General features: G+C 42.8%; 3 protein-coding genes across 7 annotated transcripts in view; all 3 read left to right on the top strand.

Annotated features, from left to right (window-relative positions):
* LOC125152410 (zinc finger protein OZF-like) overlaps nt 1-27862 on the top strand; it is a 516059-nt gene that overhangs the window by 396156 nt on the left and 92041 nt on the right. The gene's annotated exons all lie outside the window — the stretch shown is intronic.
* Nucleotides 115-27037, top strand: LOC125152422 (zinc finger protein 211-like). 5 transcript variants are annotated; one of them, XM_047834318.1, is made up of 5 exons: nt 115-1034; nt 1142-1320; nt 14028-15882; nt 17072-17198; nt 24896-27037. In XM_047834318.1, the coding sequence occupies exons 3-5, from the start codon at nt 15850-15852 to the stop codon at nt 26362-26364; spliced, it is 1629 nt and encodes a 542-aa protein (XP_047690274.1). In that variant the 5' UTR covers nt 115-1034; nt 1142-1320; nt 14028-15849; the 3' UTR covers nt 26365-27037. The 5 variants fall into 5 exon arrangements, with proteins under 5 accessions (XP_047690274.1, XP_047690276.1, XP_047690273.1 ...); XM_047834320.1 differs by adding an exon at nt 16427-16706 and having other exon boundaries at nt 115-1320; XM_047834317.1 differs by having other exon boundaries at nt 115-1320.
* Nucleotides 17107-27862, top strand: part of LOC125152435 (zinc finger and SCAN domain-containing protein 4-like) — a 30166-nt gene continuing 19410 nt past the window's right edge. The window contains exon 1 of the mRNA XM_047834369.1: nt 17107-17198. The gene's annotated coding sequence lies outside the window, so the exon portion shown is untranslated. The remainder of the gene's footprint in view (nt 17199-27862) is intronic.

Genomic DNA, 27862 nt, shown 5'->3' with positions numbered 1-27862 from the left:
GACAGAGAGAGACAGAGACACAGAATCCAAAGCAGGCTCCAGGCTCTGAGCTGTCAGCACAGAGCCCGATGCGGGGCTCAAACCCACCAACTGGGAAATCATGAACTGAGCTGAAGTTGGACGCTTAACCGACTGAGCCCCCGGGCGTCCCCAGGTGTGACCGCTTTTAATCACCAACCTCATTCCCTCCAAGTTGGCACCCTCACCATCTCACACTCAGAACCTTCTAAATGGTTTCTGTGCTTCCAGTCCCTTCCACGTCCATCCCCCACAGAGTGGCTGTGCACCGCTTCCGGTCAAGGCCTTGTACGGGCTGTGGCTTCCCCTGAGGTGCCCACACACTTCAGCGGTGTGGCCCCTCTGACTCGGTCTCTCCACCCTCTCCGAAATGGCCTGGTTTTGGCCGCATCACCCTGCTCGCCCTTCCCTGGACACACCACATGGGCTCTGGCCTCTCTGGGTGTTTGTGCTGGCTGCTTCTTCTGCCTGGAAACAAGGCATACACCTGGCTCAACCCCTCACCCTCACCTCCGGGTCTTTGTCAGATGTCGTGTGATCCGGGATACCCCTCCCCTCCTATTCTAGTTACAACGGCCGCACATGCCCGCCTCCCTACGGCACTCACCACTCACTCCATATTCATTGTCCACAGCAATGAATGATCACCAAATGACCTGTGTTTGTTTCTCATCCTCAAGCAGAATGTAAGCTTTATGAGGGATTCTTTGCCTAGTTGGTTTCCTTGTACATCTTGATGGTTTAGAAAACTACCGGGCGCAGAGGAGTTACACGTGTGTGCTAAACCACACGTGAGTGGTTTGTGGCCTCTGGCAATTTGTCCCTGCTGCTTCCTCTCGCTCACCTCAAGGCCATTGTGTGGGTTTCTTAGTGACAAGTGATAATTTTGGAGAATGGAATAAAGACCGTAAAGGCAGGAATCAAGCATTGTATTCTGCTTCATTCTCTTCCTTCTCAGACTTCAGGGTCTTCTGCTGCCGTCCCATGAACGCCTCATCATCTTTGAGACACCTAAAGTAAGACTTCCCTCTAGTTGTTTCTGTTCACCTCACCCTCTTGGGTAACTTTACTGATAAACATTAAGAGCTGTCAGTGCTGCGCACAAACCACAGATGTTTTTCAGAAATAATCTCAGATCCCTCGGCAGAGACCGTCCGCGCAATTACAGATGAAATGATGGTCACTTCCCAGCAAGGAGGTGAGCTCACCGAGTCGCAAACCTTTATCTTAGTGTCCGGATGACCCCTGTCTACACCTGCATGGATCCTGCCCCTGTAGTCACTGGCATCGAACAACAATTTGGTAAGTAGCTGTTCTTTTCAAATAACCGTTAGACTCTTAGAAGGAAGAGAATGCACCTCATCATATCATATTCATAGTAGGAGCAGTACATGAATGCAACAGTTCTGCCTGCTGGGTTCGGAGTGTGAACACACACGAACAGAGGCAGGAAGGCGGTGTTCTGAGGGATTCAGAGAAACGCTGTTGCCCGTGGCCAGCTCCTCTGTGACTGGCTGGCATCACCGCTCCACCTTCTCTGCGCCCTGAAATCGCTCCCTTGTTGCTGACAAACCCACTGACCCTGAAGCTATTTCCTCTAATCTTCTTCTCTGTAGACACATGAAGGGCGATGAGATAATGCTTGTCAGCTCCCACCCCTGGGTAGACGCCTGGCGCCCACTGGTACTTGGTGGTGCTGGCATCTGGTTTCTTCATCTCTGGGAGCCAGGGCCTGATTGGTCCGTAATAGAGCATCTCTGGAATTTCTACCCTCAGCGGACGATAATACACTCCCAGCTCCGTCGTACAGAAATCAGTCTCTTTAAAGGAAAAGTGACTCCAAGACTGCAGTTTTTAAAGGTGCTTTGATATTTCTATTCATTTAGGAATGTGTTAACCTATCTGTGCTCAGAGGGCCTCCCTATCATCAAAGGGGACTCTGGGTGTCCCCCTACCTGTCCAGATGGGTTTATTATTCCAGCATTCAGCATTCTAACCAACTGGGTGCTTTCCCCTCTCCTGAGAGCAGGATGCTTTTATTTTTTTATTGGAGAGAGAGAGAGACAGAGAGACAGAGAGAGGGGCAGAGGGGCAGAGGGAGAGAGAGAGAATCTTTTTTTAAAATCGTTTTAGGGGCGCCTGGGTGGCTCAGTCGGTTGAGTGGCCGACTTCGGCTCAGGTCATGATCTCGCGGTCCGTGAGTTCGAGCCCCGCATCGGGCTCTGTGCTGACAGCTCAGAGCCTGGAGCCTGCTTTGGATTCTGTGTCTCCCTCTCTCTCTGACCCTCCCCTGTTCATGCTCTGTCTCTCTCTGTCTCAAAAATAAATAAACGTTAAAAAAAAAAATTTTAAAAAAATCGTTTTAATTTTTTTAACTTTATTTTTTTAATTTACATCTGAATTAGTTAGCATATAGTGCAACAATGATCTTAGGAGTAGATTCCTTAATGCCTCTTACCCATTTAGCCCACCCCCCTCCCACACCCCCTCCAGGAACCCTCAGTTTGTTCTCCATATTTATGAGTCTCTTCTGTTTTGTCCCCCTCCCTGTTTTTATATTATTTTTGCTTCCCTTCCCTTGTGTTCATCTGTTCTGTGTCTTAAAGTCCTCATATGAGTGAAGTCATATGATATTTGTCTTTCTCTGACTGACTAATTTCGCTTAGCATAATACCCTCCAGTTCCATCCACATAGTTGCAAATGCAAGATTTCATTCTTTTTGATTGCCGAGTAATACTCCATTGTGTGTGTGTGTGTGTGTGTGTGTGTGTGTGTGTGTGTGTGTGTGTATACCACATCTTCTTTATCCATTCGTCCATCGGTGGACATTTGGGCTCTTTCCATACTTTTGCTGTTGTCGATAGTGCTGCTATAAACATGGGGGTGCATGTGTCCCTTCGAAACAGCACACCTGTATCCCTTGGATAAATATCTCGTAGTACAATTGCTGGGTCATAGGGTACATCTGAGCTGGGGTCCCAATCCTGAGAAGCATTTTTTTGAGACAAGTCCTGCTGTCTGGACATGGCAGAAAATGCTGTTTTGCACAGGCTGGGATGACCAAGAAGGTTTATAGACTATGAGGCAAAATGGAAAGTTGATTAGGGCTGAAAATAACACTAAAATCTCATTACATTTTAGTTTACTATGACATGGACAACAAAATTTATGAACTCTTCCTCCCCTATATTAAATAAAAGTTCAGATTTCGCACAGCTGTTCATAGCATACGTCATACCGTCATCAGGCACAAAGGGAGATCTACAGATCTGATTCTTATTCAATTTGCCTCAGCCAAACCTTCAGGTATTTTCTCAAAAAGGACCCCTCAGACAATGGCAGCTTTTGGATCAAAATACTTCCTGGGAGACAGTAGGTATAAACTTTCCTTCTATTTTCACAGAATGGCCAGATGGATATCGCTCAGCACTTTCCACATCTAATGTGGCTTCCAGAGACAGACACAAGAGACCCCAATCCCCTGTTTTAGGACATCATTTACTGGATTTGCCCAATAGCTTTCCCTACAATGTGTAAATCTCCAACATGTAGCTTAAATTTTCCTGGAATCATATCATATGGGCTCTGTTTGGCCTTACTTCTTTTGCATGATAAGTGTAAGATTGATTGACATTGTTTCATGTTCTCTGTCCTACTCATTTTCAGTGCTCTTAAGAATTTTGTTGTCGTAATTCATCTAGCCATTCTCCCATTGTTGAGCCTTTGGATTGCTTCCAGTTTGGGGCACTTACAACAGTGCTATTATACAAGTTCTTGTCCATGTATGCTGACTCATATAATCACATATCATTCTAGGCTAGAGGTTCTCAAAACTTTTGGTCTCAGGACACTTTTACACTCTTAAATATTACTGAGAAATTCAAAGAGCTTTTCTTTATCTGAATTCTATCACTTGAGAGTCTTTCTCATTTTAAGGATAAATCCGTCTAGAATCCATATGGAATCCATTACTTTTTATTGTGAAAGTTTTCAAGTAAACAGCAAACAGAATGAATTTTACAACATTCCAACACAGTACGTCCACTGTGTACGTACGATTTTCTATGCAGGCATTAATCCATCTTAATTTTTAAACATTCAAAGTAAGTTACATGCATCTGCACACTCCCCCCCCCCAAAGAATCCAGCGTGCATGTCATAGAGCTCAATATTTATTCACAGTTTATCCTCTTGATGTAAAATTTAGATACAGTGATGGGGCGCCTGGGTGGCTCAGTCCATTAAGCGGCCAACTTCGGCTCAGGTCATGATCTTGCCCCGAGCCCCACGTTGGGCTCTGCACTGGCAGTGCAGAGCCTGCTTGGGATTCTCTCTCTCTCCTTCTCTGTCTCTGCCTCTTCCCTACTTGTGCTTTCTCTCTCTCTCGAAATAAATAAATAAACTTTAGGGGCGCCTGGGTGGCACAGTCGGTTAAGCGTCTGACTTCAGCCAGGTCACGATCTCGCGGTCCGTGAGTTTGAGCCCCACGTCAGGCTCTGGGCTGATGGCTCAGAGCCTGGAGCCTGTTTCCGATTCTGTGTCTCCCTCTCTCTCTGCCCCTCCCCCGTTCATGCTCTGTCTCTCTCTGTCCCAAAAATAAATAAATGTTGAAAAAAAAAATTAAAAAATAAATAAATAAATAAACTTTAAAAAAAAAAAGAAAGTTTCACTTTCTAAAAAAAAAAAATAGAGGGGCGCCTGGGTGGCGCAGTCGGTTAAGCGTCCGACTTCAGCCAGGTCACAATCTCGCGGTCCGTGAGTTCGAGCCCCGCGTCGGGCTCTGGGCTGATGGCTCAGAGCCTGGAGCCTGTTTCCGATTCTGTGTCTCCCTCTCTCTCTGCCCCTCCCCCGTTCATGCTCTGTCTCTCTCTGTCCCAAAAATAAATAAACGTTGAAAAAAAAAATAGATACAATGAAATGCAGAAAAAACAGAATGAAAATTCCTCAAAAAGTTAAAATAGAACCACCCTACAACCCAGCGATTGCACTGCTGGGAATTTATCCAGAGAACACAAAACTGCTGATTTGAAGGGGCACATGCACCTTGATGTTTATTCTCAACAATAGCCAAATTATGGAAAGAGACAGTGGACTCTGACATATGCACTGTATGTTAACTAACTAAAATTTAAGTAAAATAAAATATGCTGCATGGGATGGGCAGCAGATAAAACAACTTGTAACAAAAGATCAGTGAACCTGTAGCTATGGACATTACAGGGAAAGAACCACAGGGAAGGAGAGAGAGAAAAAAAAAGACAGTAAATGACTTGTAGAAATATATAAATAGACACATTTGGGATGGCAGAAGCAGAGGGGTAAAAAAACCAAAATTAATACAAAAGGGCTGAAACTTTTTTCCAACTTGTTGGAAACTAAGAGCTCGAGAAGTCCCAGTCAGAATAAAAGAATTCCACATCGTGGCTCAGCACGATTAAGCGGCTGACAACTCACGCTTTGAAAACAAAACCTTCTAAATGATGAAGGATCCAACAGAGAAATTTGCTCAACCGCATTCTCTCCTTTAATAGATTTCAGCGTTCGCTGTGCGTCTGCCTTGCCGTCCCTTTTTACTCCCCTCCCCCCGTATTTCCCAGGTAATACCTTTCTCGGATATTTTGCCACATCTGTTGGCAATCTCTATTATTAAATGTTAATAGTGTGTGGTTCTGTATACACAATTCACAAGTGTTTTCACAGATAATTTCCTCTCCCCTTGCAGACAGTCACAACTGTCACCTGCAATCACAGGTGAAATGATAATCCCTTCCCAGCAAGGAGACGCGATCGTGGCCTCCCCAACCTTTATCCTGAGGTTCTGTTCCCGAACAGACATCCACTGTCCTGACCACAGATGCCAGCTGGGGAGGTAGCAATTCTTGGCAGATAAGCAACATTCTTAGAAGTATTTTATATCAGGAAATCCAGAAATAACTATTCTCTGTAGAATATTTCTGCTTTCTGGGGTCAGAGAATACACATTTCTTATATATTTAGGAAAGATGTTTGCTGAGAGAACCAGAAGCCGGCCTCCACTCTTGTCCGCTGGCCCTGGCACTGCTCAACACCCCCTCTCTCGTCCTGGCGATACCCTCTTTGTAATCTTCTCTTCCTTTCCCCTGCCCGCACGCCTGGACCCACCAGCTTCGCACCACAGGCAAGTGGGGAGTAGCAACATAAGGAAGGGGACTGCCAGCCGCTGAGCAGAGGCCTGGTGCCTGAGTTTCAGGCTGTTGTGTGCATTTCTTATGGTGGCAGAGGATGTTGGGCTGAAGGAAGTCTGTAATAACATGTCTCTGCCTTTCTCTCCTGAGTAGAGGCTGTTCACATGACCCTGCCATTCAGAGGAATGAAAGTCTCACTTGGTCTCCTGTTTATAGGCATTCAAATCACACATAAAAGTAAAATACTGCTAAAGATCGTGATAAGGAACAATCAGGAAGTTTAAAACACGTCCCTCTCAATTACATTTTTAAATACCTTGCCGTTGTCATTGAAGCCTCCAAATTTCGGCATCAATCTCTCTCTTTCTCTTCCCTCTCCTCTCTCTGCCACTCCCACACTTACCTAGTTTAGGAGATTTCTTTTTCCATAAAAAAATTTTGACCGGAGACCTTGATCGACAGGCAAGTTCATCTACCTGCCCTTGAGAACAGGAGGCGCTTAACTGAATCCTCCCTGTGTCTCCACAGAACTCCTGTGATCAGGGGAAACTGAGGCATGGTCGCCTGTGAATCACCACAGTTCTTCAGGGGCTGCAGGCTCAATAACCACAGCGATGTGGTCTCTGTGGCTTAAGGAAACGGGTCATTCCGTCCCAGGGCAATTGACCTGCATTTTGTGCTTCACATCCATTTTATGATTTCTCTTCAAAATGAGTCCCAGTCTTTCCCCTTCCCCCTGCTCTTATCTCCAGTTCTGTGATATATTTTTGTTACACCTGAGAGTTCATGTCCATGGACCACAGGGGATGAGTGCTGGTGGGGTCAGCACGTCCCCTGCCCGGCACTGACACTTCCACGGGCCCACGAGCATGGTTATGAGAGGACGGTTTCTTCCCCTGAACCACAATGCTCATTGTCCTCTATTATAATTACATTGTTGACAATGTAATCGAAACTACTGAAATATGATTGTGAAAGACAATCCTTTTTTTCTAAAGTGCCAAATTAAATGCCTTTTAAGCTAAAAATCGTTGGCTGTTAAATGCCATTGAGGTAAAAATGGATGATAAATCTCTACAAGATTAAATATAGAAATCTATGATTAGTCTATACTCAGATTTTCAACATTTTTATTTTTCAAGTATTTTGCATTATTTATTTATTTTTTAAAATGTTTGTGCATTTATTTTTAAGAGAGAGAGAGAGCACGGGGAAGGGGCAGAGAGAGAAAGAGAGAGAATCTCAAGCAGGCTGTGCAATTTGAGCGCAGAGCCCAACGTGGGGCTCGAACTCATGAACTGTGAGATTATGGTCTGAGCCTAAATCAAGAGTCGAATGCTTAACTGACTGAGCCACCCAGGGGCCCCAGATTTTCAACATTATTAAACATCAAGGCTGTTTTGTTTTGTTTTGTTTTATATTTTGTATTTTATTTTATTTTAAGTTTATTTATTTTTGTTGAGACAGAGTCAGAAAGAGGGAGAGAGAGAATCCCAAGCAGGCTCTGCTCTGTTAGTGCAGAGCCCAGTGTGGGACTCAAATTCACGAACTCTGAGGTCATGACCTGAGCCAAAACCGAGAGTTGGATGCTTAACCGACTAAGCCACACAGGCACCCCAACATTCAGGTGATTTTAAAGGCCTTCCAATTATTTGGCTATTTGTGGTTTTGTTAATTATACCTTATGGTAGAAAAGGTAAAAATGTAAAACTCCTATTGGAGAAATTTGACTCATAATAAAACTCAGACAAGTGAATATATGTCATAATTTAAAATAATAGAATATTATTTTGATTTCATTACATTTGTGATCATTTGTGAGACAAATCTTTTATTAACTTCTACTTTTTCATACATTTGGTTGGCATTTTTTCATCATTTATCCAATTGATTAATATCAATACTGAGTTATTAATAATTTTCTAATTCTACATGTGTACTTACTATATTCTGGTTTAATTTTAATTTTAGTTAAATTTTTAATTCATTTATATGAAATACAATGGCTTCTGATCTGTGCCATATGTGGTCATGATTCTCCCTATCCAAAAATATTAAAAATATACACATAATTATTTGACTTACAGTATTTGGCATTCTTTAATTTAGGATCTTGTCTTTAAAGCTCTCTGATGTGTGAGGTCAATGTTTACCTCTATTTTACCAACCAAACCTCAAATTTTTTAATTGATTTAATGTTATTTTCACAAATAATTAAATTTTAGTTGACCTTATGTGTGTTTGTTTATGTGTGTGCATGAGGTTTTATAATCCTGCTATGTTTTGTTGAACTAACTATAGATTTCTATATCACTGAAAGGTGCTGCTAATACAATTTATCTTTGTGAGAGAAAATTCTCTGCATTGCATAATTTAAACGTACTCATTTTTATTTCCCAAATGCCATGAAATTATTAGAATTTAGATTACTATTTAATGGGTATTGTATAAATAAGATACATGCTTTATGAATCAGATTGTTTACAGTTTTCAGTTTTCTCTCTCAATCTACAGTGAGTCTCTGCTATTTTAGTTTGATATATTTTTTTAAATGTTTATTTACTTTTGAGAGAGAGGGAGAGCGCGAGCAGGGGAGGAGCAGAGAGAGAGAGACACATAATCTGAAGCAGGCTCCAGGCTCTGAGCTGTCAGCACAGAACCCCACACGGGGCTCTCCAGCCCTCGGACCACAAGATCATGACCTGAGCCGAAGTCAGACACTTAACCGACTGAGCCACCCAGGCACCCCTGGTTGGTTTTTTATGTATATTTATTTATTTTGAGAGAGAGAGAGAGCATGAGCAGGAGAGTGGCACAGAGAGAGAGAGAGAGAGAGAGAGAGAGAGAGAGAGAATCCCATGCAGGCTCCACTGTGTCAGGACAGAGCTGACGTTGGACTCGATCTCATGAACCATGAGATCATGGCCTGAGCCGAAATCAAGAGTCACATGCCCAACCAACTGAGCCACCCAGGCACTGCAGTTTGATCTTTTTTTTTTTTTTTTTTTTTTAAATTTTTTTTTTTTTCAACGTTTTTTTTTTTTTTTATTTATTTTTGGGACAGAGAGACAGAGCATGAACGGGGGAGGGGCAGAGAGAGAGGGAGACACAGAATCGGAAACAGGCTCCAGGCTCTGAGCCATCAGCCCAGAGCCTGACGCGGGGCTCGAACTCACCGACCGCGAGATCGTGACCTGGCTGAAGTCGGACGCTTAACCGACTGCGCCACCCAGGCGCCCCCTGATCTTAATATATTAAGAATTTTTACTTTTGTCTCATCATTCCACACAATTCTTTAATTTTAGTGCTACTTTGCAAAGTTGTAATTACTCATATTCACAATAATCTCCATTCTTGTTTTAAAGATAATATTCCTGAGATGCCTGGGTGGCTCAGTCAGTTAAGAATCCAAATATTGGTTTCAGCTCAGGTCATGATCTCGTGGTTTGTGAGTTCAAGCCCCACATTGGGCTCTGCCCTGGCAGCACGGAGCCTGCTTGGGATTCTCTCTCTCTCTCTGTCTCTCTCTGTCTCTCTCTCTCTCTCTCTCTCTCTCCCTATGCCCCTCCCCTACTTGTGCTGTCTCTGTCTCTCTCAAAATAAATAAACTTAAAAAAAAGATAATATTCCTGTAGACATGAAATCTGTTGATTTCTGATTTTTTCTAGCGAGTATGTGTATCATAAGCTATGCTATTAAATCTAATAATGTTTTCTATAATTCTATACTTTTTCTGGATTACACAATCATCTCAAATCTTGACATGAACACTTAAAGTTTTCATTTACAGTAACATCATCTCGCAGTTACTCTCATTTCAACATGGAAATATCACAATAAGAAATTAGCAAGTCGGCTTACTGGTAGCTGGCATGCTGGTCTGTCCCCAGTCCACTTGAGAATATCACTATATTTCAACATTGTCCTGAACTATCTGTGCATTTCTGAGAGAAAGAAATGTTCTTCAAGAGGATCTCTCCTTAAATATTATTAAATTTACTATTTTCTTATTTTCTTTTGTATTTATGCATTTTTATCATTGACTAAAGATGCTTTTATTTGATGTAACACACTGGCCATCCTTAGATCTCCTCCAAAGCAGAGCAGTTTTGTGTGCCACACAGAGAGTTTTCTTTTTTTCTTTTTTTAACGTTTATTTATTTTGAGAGAGAGAGAAAGTGTCAGAGGGGGAGGGGCAGAGAGAAAGGGAGAGAGAGAGAATCCCAAGCAGGTTCTGTGCTCTGAGCGCAAAGCCTGACGCAGGGCTCGATCTCCCAAACCGTGAGGTCATGACCTGAGCCGAAATCAAGAGTCGGTGCTTAACTGAGCCACCCAGGCGCCCCCAGAGTTTCATTAAGGTAGACTTTCCACATTTCAATATTGGGACGTTTTTTGTAACAAGATAGATTCTTCTCTTATTTTGGAAGATGTGGTTATCTAAAAAACATATCTGAATAACTGGCTGAGCTTAGAAGGGCCTGTAAATTAGGTGGGAGTTACTGTCTCCAGATGGCACAGTGCCCGTGTCTCTGTATTTCTGAATATGGAACTCACTTGAATCTGTGACTCCAAAATTTAATAAAACACTTACAAATATTTTCAGAATAAAATACTGGAACAAGAAAAACAATGAATTAAAATGTACTGTCTTAGAATGAAACATGAATGGGAAAAATTCATGAAATTATTGTTGGCAGGAAAAATTTATGAAAGCTGCTTTATATAGCTATTTTATGGTGCAAAATGTCTCTTATACTCAAGAAGAGAAGAGTGTAATAAACCCCATAAAAGAATTATGAGGCTCAAAAATGAAATATTGACTCATAGCCTTCCCATTTAATCTATATCTCACCCCTGTTCCTCTGATGGATTATGGAAAATCCCAGGCATGTCATTATACACAATAATAAATAATTATTAATATATCTTTAAAACATGGAATTCATTCCTGAGCAGAATATGTATATGATTTTAACGCCTGCAAAAATAACAATAACATCAAATACACAGTCAGTCACATTTCACACTTTCCCAATTTTGTCAAAAGAAATATGTTTTAAAGATTTAGACCATTCGAATCAGGATTTCAACTTTGTCCCTGAATGGCATTTACCTGTTTTGTCTTTTAGGCCTCTCTTAATTAATATCTCTCCCTCTTTTATTTTCCTTACTTTTTCATTTTTATGAAGAATATGGATCATCTGTTTAGAATCATTTAAATCATTCTAGCTAATTGTGCCAATTTGATTTTGTCTAACATATTTTCTTAAATTGCCAATAAATGCATAATGAGCTCTAGAGGATAATCAAATTCAGGTTCAGCTTTTCCTCAAGGATACTTACAGGGCGGTGCAGTGTCCTCACTGTCCACAACTGGGTGCCATTATGACAAGCTGTAACCCCTTCTGTGACGTAAGGATTGATTAACATGTCCATGTGTATAAGCAACTGTCAATATCAATTTCCCACTAGCCTGGCATCCATTGGCTTCAGCTGCTATCTGGTGATCATTCCGCAGATCAATTATCGTATTAGAAGAAGGAAAATGTTAATATCCTATTACTACTTCTGCATTTTCATTTATTTTTTTAAAGTTTTTATTTAAACTCCAGTCAGTTATTATACAATGTAATATTAGTTTCAGGTGTATGATACAGTGATTCAACACTTCCTATAACACCCGGTGCTCATCACAGTAAGTGCACTCCTTAATCATTTTCATTTAGAATTCTCCACAAAGAATTTTTCCTCATCCTCTCTTTGATTACCCTGGGACAATTCGTACTGAAAGGATAAGAGAAATGATTCGTATTTCCCCTCCCTTTTTTTCTGGCTCACCGAATAACTAGTCAATTCCTTAACTTTCTCAAAGCTTAACCACTGTGGCTTTCTATCATTGGAAGTAGGTGGATATTTAAAATACTTGCTATGTTTAAATCTTGTCCAGGTACTTTTCTTCAATGCTTAATGTGTGGGATTTGCTTAATTTATGTGGAGTGGGATTCTTTTCAAGTTGAATCCCTTGTCATCCTCACCTTAACGTGACTCTGGTCATATGAGAGAATTTCCTCATGTCCTGGTTGAACAGATGTTCCATCTCAAACAGTTCCTGCCCTAAATCTGGAATTGGCAATTTTTAAATAGACACTAATCTTTTAGTGAGGAACTGCATTTGGAGAACATAGCTTAAGTAACTGGGATGCTAATTACTCAGGAAAGATTACTCTACTCATCTGTAGATCTGTTTAATGAAAAGAGATAGAATATACAAACATGGTTTGAATCAAATATCGGGCCACTTAATGTTTACTCTTCCAAACAAATTTAAAATCACATAATTTTTACCTAAATGACTTTCCTTTTATTTTCCTTCTTTGATCAAAGCATCAGTTCTTTCTTAAATAATATGCTTACTTATTAATATAAATATTAATATCAATATTTTATTAAAATATGATTATGAGGGGCACCTGGATGGCTCAATCAATTCAGTGTCTGACTTCAGCTCAGGTCATGATCTCATCGTTCATGAGTTCAAGCCCCGCACAGGGCATGCTGTTGTCAGCTCAGAGCCTGCTTTGGATCCTTTGTCCCCCTCTCTGTCTGCACCCCCCCCCCAACCAAAGTAAATAAATAAACTTAAAAAAATTGTTTTTAATGTTTGTTTATTTTTGAGAGAGAAATACAGAGCATGAGCGGGCGGAGGGGCAGAGAGAAGGGAGACACAGAATCTGAAGCAGGCTCCAGGCTCTGAGCTGGCAGCACAGAGCCCGAGGCGGGGCTTGAACTCACAAACTGTGAGATCATGACCTGAGCCAAAGCTGGTTGCTTAATGGACTGAGCCACCCAGGCGCCCCAATAAACTTTTTTTAAAGTGTACTTTTTTTTTAAATTTTTTAAATGTTTTTTTAATTTATTTTTGAGACAGAGAGAGACAGAGCATGAACAGGGGAGGGTCAGAGAGAGAGGGAGACACAGAATCTGAAGCAGGCTCCAGGCTCCGAGCTGGCAGCACAGAGCCAGACGCGGGGCTCGAACTCACGGACCGTGAGATCATGACCTGAGCTGAAGTCGGACGCTTAACCGACTGAGCCACCCAGGCGCCCCTAAAGTGTACTTTTTAATGTACTTGAAGTATTAATATTTTGTTCAGATGGATTATACATTTATTACACGGTCTGCTTTATGTATCTTGTCTCACATTTGTCATTGAATTTGATTGTTTCAATTTCATTTTGATATAATATGTAAAAGTATTTGTATTCGTCCAAAAGTCAAACCTATAACTAAATTCAGTTATGTCTAGTTTTGATTTATGTCCCTTCATACTATTTCATCTCTGCCCCTCTATATCATCATTCTTATGTTTCTAATTCATTCTTTAAGTTTTAATGCAGTTGTATAAATAATGTGTATATACTTATTTATATTCTTATTCCTTCACAGTCATCAAAACAATTGTAGAATACTAAAAACCCTCTAACCCACCTGCCCTTTTTCCCTGCAGGTAACTTCAGACATGGTGGAAATAATCTTCATTTGATTTACAGCTCTAAGGAAATATATTGTATGAATGGTTCATTTATTCAAACAGCCTCCTTTATAGGGACATTTAAATTGATTCTACTATAAACCTTAACCACCACACCCATAAGCACATATTCTTAAAATCCATTTAAAGTAAGAAAATGTATTACTGAAAGAGGGGAAATGTGTGTGTTACATAGTAAAACAGTAGATACAGCTGAGCAGAAACATGTTTGTTGTTGTTGTTGTTGTTATTGTTTTATCTCTATCCATTCATTTCTGTCTCAAATTAAAATCAGTATCTTCTGGATATGAAGGTGCTGGACATGCCAACTTGGAGATGGGAATTATCTTCCTCAGACTGGAGCTGGGATGCTGGGAAGTTCTGCCCTCCTTTGCCTTTATAACTTCACTTTGCTCACTGGATACAAGTTGAGACCACAGCTCAGATTGTCAACCAACTAGTCTTAGCCAACAAGACTAAGAGCCAAAGACTGACTCTTTTCTCCAGAAGGATCTCACAGACAACGGCAGCTTTTGGATTGAAATATTTCCTGGATGATGCTGGATGTAAACCTGTGTTCTATTTACAGAGTGTCCAGAGGGGTTTCTCTCAGAATGACCCGCTTTCTGAGTGGCTTTTATTGTCTTTCTTCCATTTTGACTTTAATTGTGAATCGAAAGCAGTGGCTGGTGGACACCTCTGTGCCGACAGCTTTATGTTTCCCAGCATTCAGCCCCTTTGTGCTCATTAGCAGTGACACCCATGTCTCTCTGTCCTTCTTTGACTTCTGCACCAGAAAATTTTTTCCTAATCCAGTTAAACTCTTCTGTTCTGACTTCTGCAAGTGGATCGATTATATCTATCTATATCTATATCTATATCTATATCTATATCTATATCTATATCTATATAATTAGGTGATTATCAGCTACAAAGTATTCTTCTAGAATCAATGATATAATAGTGAACAAGAACAACTTGTTAACTAAGCAAAGCAAGCCTCAGGTTTATGCACAAAGTATGACAACTTGTAGGAATACATAGGAATGCATAGGCACACAGAGGGGTGTATCCATGTGCAAACAAAATTCTAAAAGGATACCATCCTGCGAACATTGCGTTTCTCCAGGAGGTAGAATTATCATAGACTTTCCACTTTTATTTTATAAATGTACATACAGTAGTGCTCCTTAATAAACAATAGTTAATATTTTATGCATTAATAATGTAAATGTGTATTGGGGGAAATGTGCATGTATAAAAGTTTTATGTTTTGTAGATAAAAGTGTTTCTCATTGAGTTGGGCACAAGCACTGACTAACAGGAAGAAGGGACCACGGACCAGAGGCCCAGAGCCCACTAGGATAACCGGCTTCAGAGCTGCCGAGTACCCTTCCTCTATTTTCTCTGTCCTGGTCCTGTGTGTCTTTTTGTTTTTTGTCCCTGACCCAAGCCAGTGAAGCTCACAAGAATGACCTTCCCACCTCAGGCTGCAGACATGTAAAGAGCAGTAAGATAATGTTTCCTCGCTTCCAGCTACCAGCGATGATCACTAGAGTTGCCTTCGTAGAGTCTGAAATAACGTGGAAACACTTCAGGGATCGGTAGCCCTGACCTTAAAGTGCAGTTCACACTCCCAGGAATTGGCCTGCCACTGTTAAGAAGAAATGAAGTCGCTCCTCGACCTTAGAAGTATAGTGGGGGTGTCACTTCCCAGAGGCCTCGCGACGCTGCTTGACCCCTTCTCCGAGATTTCTGGGGTTCGGCAACCCCTGCCGTTGGGACTACATTACCCTGAAAACTCTGCTTTGAACGGCAGGGGCAATAGCCCAATGAAAGTCCAGAAAAGGGACACTTCCGGCAGGGCGTAGCGCCTTGAGGCGGGACTTCCGCCTTTTCCGTGGCGGTCGTTTTAGCGGTTCTGGGGTCTCCGGGATCGGTCGGAAGGTGCGGAACACCGGCTTGGGACCCAGGCGACCGACACAGGAGGCACGAGAGGAGGCTTCGTCCTCGCTGTAGGGAGGCTGGTCTGGGGTCGGGGACTTCGCTGCCTGCGAGCCCGGCCTGGACACTGCGGAGCCCGTGACCGTCCGGGTCGCTCAGCTGTCATCTCTTCACTTCGCCCACAGAGTCCGATGGCGGCGGCCGCGCGCAGGGACCCGGCTGAGGTAAACGCGCGGCCCCCGGACCCTCCCCGCCACCCCCCCCAACCCAGACCCTCCAGGCCCGAGCGCGGGGCTCCTGCTTGCGTCCCTGCGGCCCGGGTCCCCGTGTCCGGGCGGGGGAGGCGCTCGCGGGCGGGGGCCCCGTGTCTGAGCGCCGGCGTGACGGGGTGCTGGAGCGGGCTGCCTGGGAAGGGCTGCAGGGGGTTTGAACGGAAACACCCGGAAACCTGGGGTCCATCCTGCTGCCGCAGGAGACGGTTTGGGTTGAGTGGCGGGCTGTGGGGTTGAAGCTCCTTTCCTAGAGCCCTGAGAGCAATGGAGAATCGCGAGGAAAAGAGAGACGTGGGTTCGAGATGTTCTCCAACGTCTGCTCAGTAGAACGGGTTGTAGGGGGCGAGGAGGGTACTGAGGCAGAGGGAGGTCTTTTTCCGAGGACACACAGCCGGTGAGAGCCGGCCCAGAAGCCGACCAGTCAGCCCGGGATAGGAAGCCCCCCCCCGGAAAATCGCCAGGGTTCCGTCCCTCAAAGACTCGCCTCTTCCCACAGGTTTCCGTGGTTGCAGAAGTGCTCTGGGAGCCTCCACAGCTAAGTGCAGGTGTATCAGTCCCTCACTGGCCCTGCCGCACATTTGGTCCAGATCTGTGGTGTCCTGTGACTCTTCACCTGCCATTCCCCCAGCCCTTGGGTTGGGGACCCTGAAGAATTCTAGCTCAGGGTGGCGCCTAGGCCGGGGTTTATATGGTGAGATTCCCATACAGGGCCATCCAAGGAAAGAGATGCGGAAGCTCGTTACGAAACAGGTGTCATGATGTGGAACTGCTTGGAGGTGAGGCTCGGGGAATTAGTCTCCTCCTTTCTTTCTGGTGAGAGCCAAGCGTGGCAGGCCGCCAGTCAAGCTTGGAATGACTGCCTGCGAAGTTAGACATCTATCTGGAGGAGATGGAAGGTCTGGCGTCTAATCTAGGTCTTAACACACTCCAGCTTAACACACTTGCAGAGTGGGGCGCAGAGTGAACACAGCGATTAGTGGGAGTATAAGGAAGAAGCAGACAGCAGTGATCCCAGAGTCTGGTATCTCGTCTCATTGTGGATCTTGGGAGGAGGGTGAACATGGGATAAATGTGTTGGGATGGAGATTATGGGTCTGCAGGAGTGAGGCTGTTTGTGGTTCATCTGTCTCTATCTTGGCAGGGAAGTGTTACTTTTGAGGACGTGGCCCTATATTTCTCCTGGGAGGAGTGGGATCTCCTGGATGAGGATCAGAGATGCCTGTACCACGATGTGATGCTGGAGAACTTTGCGCTCACATCCTCACTAGGTAAGGCCCTCACACCCACCCCTGTGCCGTAGGCGGGGCCCTGCCTTTCTCCCTTCCAAGCGCAGCTTGGTCTCGCATCTGAACGATGGGTACTGGGCCTTCCCGATTCCCTGGCTGGGTGCTGTGGTTACTAGAGCTGGACTGAGTGCATACCCATTTCTCTTCCTTTATTGCCCCAATACCTGCTGCTTTAAACCCTCACAGGGAAGGATTCAGGATCAGTAGTTTTGATGGTAGCCTCATGGATCTTCCCCACTGAATGGTCTAGAATGGCCTTGGCCTCCTTGTGGAAAATCGGTTGACCATATGTGCAAGAGTTTATTTCTGGAGTGTTTATTCCATTGGACTGTATTTGTCTTTATGCCAGTATCACACTGTTTTGACTACTGTAGCTATGCAGTAAAATTTTAATTAAGAAGTATGACTCTGCCAGCTTTAGTCTTTTTTAAGATTGTTTTGGCTGTTTGGTGTCCTTGAGATTTTTTTTTCTTTTTTGTTTATTTTGAAAAGTTTTTATTTATTTATTTGAGAGAGAGAGAGAGTTAGGGTGTGAGTGGGGGAGGGGCAGAGAGAGGGGGAGAGAGAATCCCAAGTAAGCTCCGTGCTGTCAGCACAGAGTCCCGTGCCGGGCTCAAAGTCACAAACCGTGAGATCATGACCTGAGCTGAAATCAAGAGTCAGAAACTTAACTGAGCCATCCAGGCATCGCTCCATATGAATTTTTCCATTACTACAAAAAAACCTGGAATTTTGATAGGGATTGCATTGACTCTGTAGATGGTTTTGAGTAGTATTTGACATCTTAACAGTATTAAGTCTTTAATCCATAAACATGGATGTATTCCCATTTATTAATATTTTCTTTAATTTCTTTTACCAGTGTTTTGTACTTTATTGTGTTCAAATTTTTTACTTACTTGGTTTAGTTAATTTCTAAGTATGTTATTCTTTTGATACTATTATAAGTGGAATTGTTTTCTTAGTATCCTTTTTAGATTGTTTATTGTTAGTGTATAGAAATACAGCTGGATTTTTTTATGTTCTATTTGTGTCCTGTTGTTTTGTTGAATTCATTTATTCTGAACATTTTTTAAACCTTTAGGCCTAGTTTTCTGTGTATAATGTACTCATAAGCAAAGATAATTTTACTTCTTCCTTTCCTTTTGGATGACTTTCCTCTTTTTTTTTCCCCTTCTGTCTAGAACTTCCAATACCATTTTGTATAATTTTCTTCTTCCTGATCTTGGAGGAAGAGCGTTCACCATATTAGCCATGGGTTTTAATCTTTTTCTTTTATTATGGTAAGGTAGTTTTCTTCTGTTCTTAGTTTGCTGACTGTTTGCATCGTAAAATTTTGATAGATGCTTTTTGTGCATCAGTTGAGATGATCATATAATTTTTTCCTCATTCTGTAATAGGATGTATTTTAATGATTAATTTTCGTATGTTGAACCATCCTTTCATTCTAGAAATAAGTCCCAGTAGGTTGTGGTGTATAATCCTTTACTGTGCTGCTGAATTCAGTTTGCTAGTATTTTGTTAATGATTTTTTTTGCATTGATGAATCAATTATATTGGTCTGTAGTTTCCTTGAAGTGACTTTGTCTGTTTTTGATAAAGATAGGTGTTATTTCTTCATTAAGTGTGGTTGGTAGAACTCACCAGTGAAGCCATCAAGTCCAGGACTTTTCTTTGTCAGGAGGTTTTTGCTTAGTGATTCAGTCTCCTTACTAGTACTCTTTTATAATCTATTTTATTCCTGTTGAACTGGTAATAATGTCCCCATGATAATTTTTTATTTTACTATTTTCAGTCTTTTTTTTTCTTTCTTTTTTGCCATTCTAGGGTAAAGTTTGTCAACTTTTTTTTTTTTTTTTAATTTTTTTTTTCAACATTTATTTTTGGGACAGAGAGAGACAGAGCATGAACGGGGGTGGGGCAGAGAGAGAGGGAGACACAGAATCGGAAACAGGCTCCAGGCTCTGAGCCATCAGCCCAGAGCCTGACGCGGGGCTCGAACTCACGGAGCGCGAGATCGTGACCTGGCTGAAGTCGGACGCTTAACCGACTGCGCCACCCAGGCGCCCCAAGTTTGTCAACTTTTAAAGATTTTATTTATTTAGTTATTTTTTTTAAGTTTATTTATTTATTTTGAGAGAGAGAGAGTGGGGGAGGGGTGGAGAGCGAGGGAGAGAAAAAATCTCAAGCAGGTTTCTTGTTATCAGTACAGAGCCCAATGCGGGGCTTGATCTCATGAACTATGAGATCAGGACCTGAGCCAAAATCAAGAGTCAGATGCTTAACCAACTGACCCACCCAGGCGCCACTGAGATTTTATTTTTAAGTAATCTCTAAACCGAGCATAGAGTTCAAACTCACAACCCTGAGGTCAAAAGTCACTTGCTCCACCTGAGCCAGCCACGTGCCCCATTTGTCAATTTTGACAGCATTTTGAAAGAACCAGCTTTCAGTTTTGTCAATTTTTTTTTTTCTTTCGTGTGTTTCTTATCTCTATTTATCTCAGCTCTAATCTTTATTATTTCTTTTTTTTTTCTGCTAGCATTGGGTTTCTTTGCTCTTTTTGTAGATCTTTAAGTTGTAAAGTTAGGCTGTTGATTTGAGATCTTTTTTTTTTTTAAGTGTATTTTTTTAAGAGAGAGAGAGCATGTGAGCTAGTGGGGGAGGGGCAGAGAGAGAAGGAGAGAGAGAGACAGAGTCAGAAGCAGGCTCCAGGCTCCGAGTTGTCAGCACAGAACCTGACACAGGGCTTGAACCCACAAGCTGTGAGATCATGACCTGAGCCAAAGTGGGATGCTTAACCAACTGAGCCACCCAGGTGCCCCTTTCTGCTTTTTTAATATAAGTGTTTGTAGCTATAAATTTCCCTCTTAGTGCTGCTTTTGCTGCTTCACATAATTTTTGCTAATACTGTGTTTCCATTTTCATTTGTCTCTGCATATTTTCTGATTTCCCTTGTGATTCTTCTTTGACCCATTGGTTGTTTAAAAATGATGTAATTTCCATAGGTTAGTGAATTTTCCAGTTTTACTTCAGTTTTTGATTTCTAACTTTATCCCATTGTGGTTGAAAAGATGCTTTGTGTGATTTCTGTCTTTTTAAATCCAATGACACTTAATTTGCAGCTGAGCATATGGTTTATCCTGGAAAATGCCCCCTGTGCAGTTGAGAAGAATGTATATTCTATCGCTCTTGGGTAGTGCATTCTGTATATTCTGCTAGATCTAGTTGGTTTATGGTGTTGTTCACGTCCTCTATCTCCTTACTTCTGTGTGTTTATTCTATATTATCGAGAGTGGGCATTAATGTCTCCAACTATTATTTTAGAACTGTCTATTTCTCTTGTCAAGTGTCAGTTTTTGCTTCATAGGTTTTGATGGTCTGTAATTTAGCAGAGATCTTTATTTGGTCATAGGTACATAAATGTTTATAATTGTTACATATTTGTGTTTTATTTTCTTTAAAAAAAATTTTTTAATGTTTACTTACTTTTGAGAGAGAGAAAGAGACAGAGGTGTGAGCGGGGGAGGGGCAGAGAGAGGGAGACAGAATCCGGAGCAGGCTTCGTGCTCTGTGCTGCATCTCAGCAGGCAGCAGCTCTGTGCTGACACGTGGCTCTCACAGACCGTGAGATCATGACCTGAGCCGAAGTCAGACGCTTAACCAACTGAACCACCCAGGAGCCCCTATTATATTTTCTTACGTATTGAGTCTTTTATTAATACAGTGTCTTTCTTTGTCTTACAACCATTTTCGATGTAAAGTCTCTATTTCTGGTATTGGTATAGCCACCCCTACTGTCTTTGGATTACTGTTCACATGGAATGTGTTTTTCCAAGGTTTCACTTTCAACCTTTATTCATGTCTTTGTGTGTAAAGTGGGTGTCTTCCGAGCAGCATATAGTTGGATCATGTTCTTATCCATTCTACCAATTTTGTCTTTTGTTTGCAGAGTGTAATCTATTTAGATTTATAGTAATTACTGATGAGGAGGGACCTCTGTCATTCTGCTGTTTGTTTTCTGTATGCCTTATAGCTTTTTTGTCCCTCATTTCCTCCATTACTCTCTTTTCTGTTCAGATGATATTTTTGTAGTGAAATATTTTAATTTGGGTGTTTTGTGTGTGTGTGTACTTTCTGGACCTCTCTCTCTCTCTCTCTTTTAGTTAACCATGGGGTTATATCTAATGTGCTAAAATTATAACACAGAGTATGAATTTATGTCAGCTTAGCTTCAATCATATTTTTAAAAATTCTTCTTCTATACAGATTTGTCCCTGGTAGTTGTTGATGTCACAGAATTACATCTTTATATGTTGTATGTCCAAAAATTTAGACCAGTAATTATTATGTATGGATTAATCTCTTAAATGTTAAGTTACAACACAGTTAGCTTTTGTAATTGTCTGTATTTAATTTAACAGAGATCTTGATTTGGTCAGATGGCTTCGAGTTACCATCTAGTGTCCTTTCATTTCAACCTGAAGGACCACCTCTAGCATTTCTTGCAGGACACATCTAGTAGTAAAGAACTCCCTTGGCTTTTATGTATCTGCAAGGTCTCAATTACTGTGTCATTTTTGGAGGATGTTTTGCTGGTTATAGAATTCTGGTTGACCACTTTTTATTTCAACACTTGAATATAGCAACCCACTGCCTCTGGCCTCAGTGGATTCTGATTAGAAATTTGATCATCTTATTGGCGATCCCTTGTATGTGATAATCACTTCTATATTGCTGCTTTTAAGATTCTCTCTTTGCCTTTGGCTTTTGACACTTTGTTTATAATGAGCCAAGTGTGAGCCTTAGAGTTTATCCTGGTCGGAGTTCACTGAGCCTCTCAGATGTTAATATTTGTCTCTTCCATCAGATTTGGGAAGTTTTCAGGGATTATTTCTTCAAATAAGCTCTGTGTCCTTTCGTTTCTCTCTTTTTCTTCTAGACTAATGCATTGCATATATTGGTCTAGTGATGGCATCCCACAGGTTCTTTTGTTCTGTTCACTCCTGGTCGATGCTTTTTCTTTATTTTCCTCAGATTCACTATCTTCAGGTTCACTGATTGTTTCTTCTGCCCACTCAGAGCTGCTTTTGTATCCCTCTAGTGACTTCTTTCATTCAGTTATTCTACTTTTAAGTCCCAGAATATCTTTTTGATTGTTTTTTATGTTCCCTATCTCTATTAGTATTTCTGTTTTGGTCATGCAACATTTTCTTGACGTTGTCCACATTTTTTTTTTTTTTTTTTAGCTCTTTGAGCATCTTTTAGACAGTTGTCTTTAAGTCTTTGTCTAATTGTGGCACCTGGGTGGCTCAGTCGGTTAAGCATCCGACTTTGGCTCAGGTCATGATCTTGTGGTTCATGGGCTCAAGCTCTGTGTCAGGCGCTGTGCTGACAGTTCAGAGCCTGGAGCCTGCTTTGGATTCTGTGTCTCCATCTTTCTCTGCCTTTCCCCTGCTTGTGTGTGCTTGCTCTCTCTCTCTCTCTCTCTCTCTCTCTCTTTCTCTCTGTCAAAAGTTAATAATAAAGGGGCGCCTGGGTGGCGCAGTCGGTTGGGCGTCCGACTTCAGCCAGGTCACGATCTCGTGGTCCGTGAGTTCGAGCCCCGCGTCGGGCTCTGGGCTGATGGCTCAGAGCCTGGAGCCTATTTCCGATTCTGTGTCTCCCTCTCTCTCTGCCCCTCCCCCGTTCATGCTCTGTCTCTCTCTGTCCCAAAAAAATAAATAAACGTTGAAAAAAAAAAAGTTAATAATAAAAACATCAAAAAAAATTAAAGTCTTTGTCTAATAAGTACACAATGTGGTCTTTCTCAAGGACAATTTCTCTTGAATTTTTTTTCCCTTAGAATGTGCTAAACTTTCCTGTTGCTTTGTGTGTCATGTGATTTGTTATTGTTGTTAAAAACTGGACATTTGGAGGTTGCTTTTTGTTTGTTTAATGGTTGTGGGGTGCTGTGCTGGAGATCAGTCTGAGGTATAAACTTAAGGTCTTCTCTGTTTTTTTCTGAGACTGTGCCTTTCCCTGGGCATGTATGATGATTTTCTGTATTCCCACATATATGTGATTGATTTTGAACATCCTAGTCCATGAATTTTTGCTTCCCAAAAGGGGAATAAGAGAAACATGATGAAGGGAGGGGAGTAGAGGGGATAGATGTCTGTCCTTTAAATCCCCTGTAAAATCATTTTAGCCAGTGAGGGAGAGGCTTTGCAACAATGGCTGCCCATCTGTCGTCGCACCTCCAGTCATTAGAAGCAGTTTGGGCACAGATCTGTGGTGCCTGGAGGAAGGGGTCCCTATTGCCCACCCTGGCTCTAGCAAGCTGCTGCAGAATATGTGTGTGGCTGCCTGCTCTGGGGCTCAGAGCTGGAGGAGTTGGGAGGTGGATAACCTATACAATGCTAAGAGCTGAGATTGAGCAATTAAAGCAACTTAGCATATTGTAAGCCTTCAGTAGACTCTAGAGTTGCAATAATTATATCAGATTGATTCTGTCAGTGCCTTTGTGGTCCAGTGAAGAGACAGGTTCCTGGTGCTTGTTGTCCCACCATCTTCCCTCTAGCTGGGCCTGCAGGTACTTTTTGTAGTATCTTTCCCGTGACCGGTTGTGTGCCGAGTTGTTCCAGGCCAGTATTGGCCACTGACCCGTCCTGTCTTTCCCTTAGGATTTGGACCTTCCAGGTCTCTTGCTGGGCTCTTCCAGGTCTCTTACTCAGCTGGGGCTAGGGGAGGAGTCCTCTGTGCTTCCCAGGATGGACATAGCTCCAGTCTCCATGAGATGGGCCCAGAGAGGGCCTGACTCAGTTGAATGACAGCTGGGGGAGAGTGTGATATCAGAGCTGTGTTCAGATGACACCAAGAACCTATCATATTTGACTTGTGTTTTGGTGCCATTGCTGGTGGCCACAACTCACTTCCATCTTACCATCTCCATTCTTGACCTTCGCTGATGTCATTTTTAAAAATGTTTTATTTATTTTTGAGAGCGAGAGAGACAGAGTGCGAGTGGGGGAGGGGCAGAGAGAGAGGGAGACACAGAATCCAAAGCAAACTCCAGGGTCCCAGCTGTCAGCATAGAGCCCGATGTGGGGCTCGAACTCACGAGCTGTGAGATCATGACCTGAACTGAAGTCAGACTGACTGAGCCACCCAGGCACCCCTGCTGATGTCATTTTTATTCTTTCTTCAGTCCTGGACTAATGCCTACTTCTCTGGACCTTTTTTCTCACTCATTCTTCACACTCCTCTCTCCACAGTGCTTTCCAGCATTGTCGTATTCTAAATTATTCACATATCTTTTAATAATTCTTGAAAACCAGTTACTTTCTTACAGTCATATTTTCCTACATATGGACATAGACCTCTGCACAGCATCACGTGTCCCCAGTAGATGTAATCCAGCTAAAAGACATTGACAGTAGAACAAGTTGTAGAACGTGTTTCACCCCTGGCCCAACCCTTTCCTTATATGCTGTGCCTAGTGAGGCCTTCCCAATTCTGCGACCTTGGCATTCCAGTAGTGCAAAGCAGCTGTGTCCAAAACCTAATCCCAACTTCCTTTGCCTGAAAAGAGTTCTATATTCTGGTTCTTTAGTGTGTCAGATGTACCTTTGTGATGGATCTTCCTCCTTCCCAGTAATGTCAACTTGTACTTCATCAGAACACTTCTGTGCTTTCAGGTTGTGGGCACGGAGTGGACGATGAGGATGTACCTTTGGAAGAGAGCATTTCTGTAGGAGTGTCACAGATCAGGACTCTTGAGGCAGATTCATCTCCCCAGAAGGCCCAGCCCTTTGAGATGCACGGCCCGATCTTGAGAAACATTCTGCGCTTGGCTGAGCACCAGGAAACTTATCCTGGGGAAAAACCATATACATGTGGGAAACAATTCTGTTTAGCTGCCAACCTTCAACAGTACGAGGGGCAGCACACTAGAGAGGTTCCCTTCAGAAGTTATGTGGACAGAGCCTCGTTTATAAAGAGCTGTACAGTCCATGTGTCAGAGAAGCCCCTTACCTGTGAGGAGACAGGGAAGGACTTCTTAACCAGCATGGGATTTCTCCAACAACAGGTCACTCACACTGGGGAGAAGCTGAACAATGAGTGCGAGGCTATCTTTCACAATGGAAAAAGTCGTCACCACTGTGGAGAATGCAAGAAAGCCTTCAGCGGCACAGACACACTTGCTCAGGATCAGAGAGTCCTCACTAGAGAAGGGCTTTATGAATGTGGCAAATGTGGAAAAGCCTGTACCCGAAGATGTAACCTCATCCAGCACCAGAAAGTCCACACTGGAGAAAGACCTTATGAATGCAGTGAATGTGGGAAATTCTTTACCTACTACTCCAGTTTCATTATACATCGGAGGGTTCACACCGGAGAAAGGCCCTATGAGTGCAGTGAATGTGGGAAATCCTTTAGCCAAAGCTACAGCCTCAATAGCCATAGGAAAGTTCACACTGGAGAGAAACCTTATGAGTGCAGGGAATGTGGAAAATCCTTCAGTCAAAGGTCCAACCTCATTCAACATCAGAGAGTTCACACTGGAGAAAGGCCTTATGAGTGCAGTGAATGTGGGAAGTCCTTTAGCCAAAACTTCAGTCTCATTTACCACAGGAGAGTTCACACTGGAGAAAGGCCTCATCAGTGCGGCGAATGTGGGAAATCCTTTAGCCGAAGCTCCAGCCTCATTCACCACAGAAGACTTCACACTGGAGAAAGGCCTTATGAGTGCACTAAATGTGGGAAATCCTTTAAGCAAAGTTCCAGCTTCAGTTCACATCGGAAAGTCCACACAGGAGAAAGGCCTTATGAGTGTGGGGAATGTGGAAAATCTTTTAGCCATAGCTCCAACCTCAAGAACCACTGGAGAGTTCACACTGGAGAAAGGCCTATTGAGTGCAGCGAATGTGGAAAGTCCTTTAGCTGTAAATCTAACCTTGTCAAACACCTGAGAGTTCACACTGGAGAAAGGCCTTATGAGTGTGGGGAATGCGGAAAATCCTTTAGCCAAAGCTCCAGCCTCATTCAACACCGGAGAGTTCACACTGGCAAGAGGCCTACTGAGTGCAGAGAATGTGGGAAATCCTTTAGCTCCAAATCTGACTTCATTCAACACCAGAGATTCCATACTAGAGAAAGGCCTTAGGTGTACAGGGACATGTGGTTTCCTTTTAGATAATTACACTGGAAGAGGGAAGTTGTGAAGAAGCCATCTGGCAAATTTAAGCCTATATGTCTGAAAATTCATAGTGGGGAGATCCAAGTATGTGAGAATCTATAAGGAGCTGTGTTACACTTTCTAACCTGTCCAGGGCTTTTGCCAGATTTATGTCACTGCCGGTTTCTGTGGGAGAGTTTTGTCCTCTCTACCACTCAGCAGGTTCACACAGTGTGCATCAGTTACCACCACAGTGTGCTCAGGGAAGCTCCCCCCTTTGCTGGAGGAAATCATGATTAGTCTTAGCCCTTATAGGGTCTTCATTCTCTTCTCTTGTAGAAGTTAGGGCATGGCCCTGACCCAGTTTGGGCCCAGTGGACCCAATCTGAGTTCTGCCAGTAACTTGCCGAGAAGGACTGCATTTTCAATGTGTTAGTTTTGTGTGACACTCACCTTGGATTTTCCTATCTTCCAAGTCACCAACCTGGGAATTCCCTGCCTCATACTGCTTTGGATTTTGCAATAATGAAGACATTATTGCTGGGGCGCCTGGGTGGCTCAGTTGGTTAAGCGTCCGACTTCGACTCAGGTCATGATCTCGCGGTTTGTGAGTTCGAGCCCCACATCAGGCTCTGTGCTGACAGTTCAGAGCCTGGAGCCTGCTTCGGATTCTGTGTGTCTCTCTCTCTGCCCCTCCCCTGCTCATGTTCTGTCTCTCTTTTGTCTCAAAACTAAATAAAACATTAAAAAAAAAAAAGACACTATTGCTTAAGCCACCTTTGATCTTGGGGTTCTATGCGTGAGGTGATTTGAAAACACCTGGGCTCTGTCAGCATTAAGGAATGAACCGCTTTCATGGGGTTCCCAGTACTTTGTGTGCCTCAGAGATGACAGTTTGATGAAAGAATATAGCTCTCTTTCCAGCTTTGGCCTAATTTATGCTGTTGCCCAAGGTCTCCTAGGAAAGACTGCAGGGTCTTGTCTTAATTTGGGGACTGGGTATCAGGATTTCTTGGTGGGCTCAGAACACTGAAGAGTCAGGAAGTTCACAGCATCTAGTGCTTCTGAGAACAACATGAATTGTTTTTCTTTTTCACGGTGGATGTCCCATAATGCTCAGTGTTGATGGAATTCTCTGCCCCAGTCCTACAAAGGAGCCATGTGCCCTGATACCCAGAATTCACTAGGCTAGTGTCATGGTAAGAATACAGGGCCCTGGGGCAACTGTAATTGGTACAGAAACACTGCAGTGGAGGGGACTGCAGCTAAGTAGACAGGACATGCCCCTTCTAAAATTGTATCAGAATGCTCCGATGACTGTGAATCTGCAGTGTTAGTGTGCACAAATCCTCAGGACCTCCAGGTACATGCATCTTTGCAGCTGAGGTCTTTGTCAAAGAAAATCTATTGGTTTTGTGGATTCCCATAGGCGTTCTGGTACGTTCACCTAAAGGCCATTTCTACGCAGATAGGAAAATAGGCATAC

This window comes from Prionailurus viverrinus, chromosome E2 (genome assembly GCF_022837055.1).
Source record: "Prionailurus viverrinus isolate Anna chromosome E2, UM_Priviv_1.0, whole genome shotgun sequence".
Classification (NCBI taxonomy): Eukaryota; Metazoa; Chordata; class Mammalia; order Carnivora; family Felidae; genus Prionailurus; species Prionailurus viverrinus.
This window is presented reverse-complemented; position numbering and strand designations above follow the sequence as displayed.

Coding starts and splice junctions, on each gene's coding strand:
- LOC125152422 (XM_047834316.1), top strand. CDS start 17,000: ATGTGTTGGGATGGAGATTATGGGTCTGCAGGAGTGAGGCTGTTTGTG. Junction 17,199..24,895: donor TGCGCTCACATCCTCACTAG/GTAAGGCCCTCA, acceptor CTGTGCTTTCAG/GTTGTGGGCACGGAGTGGAC.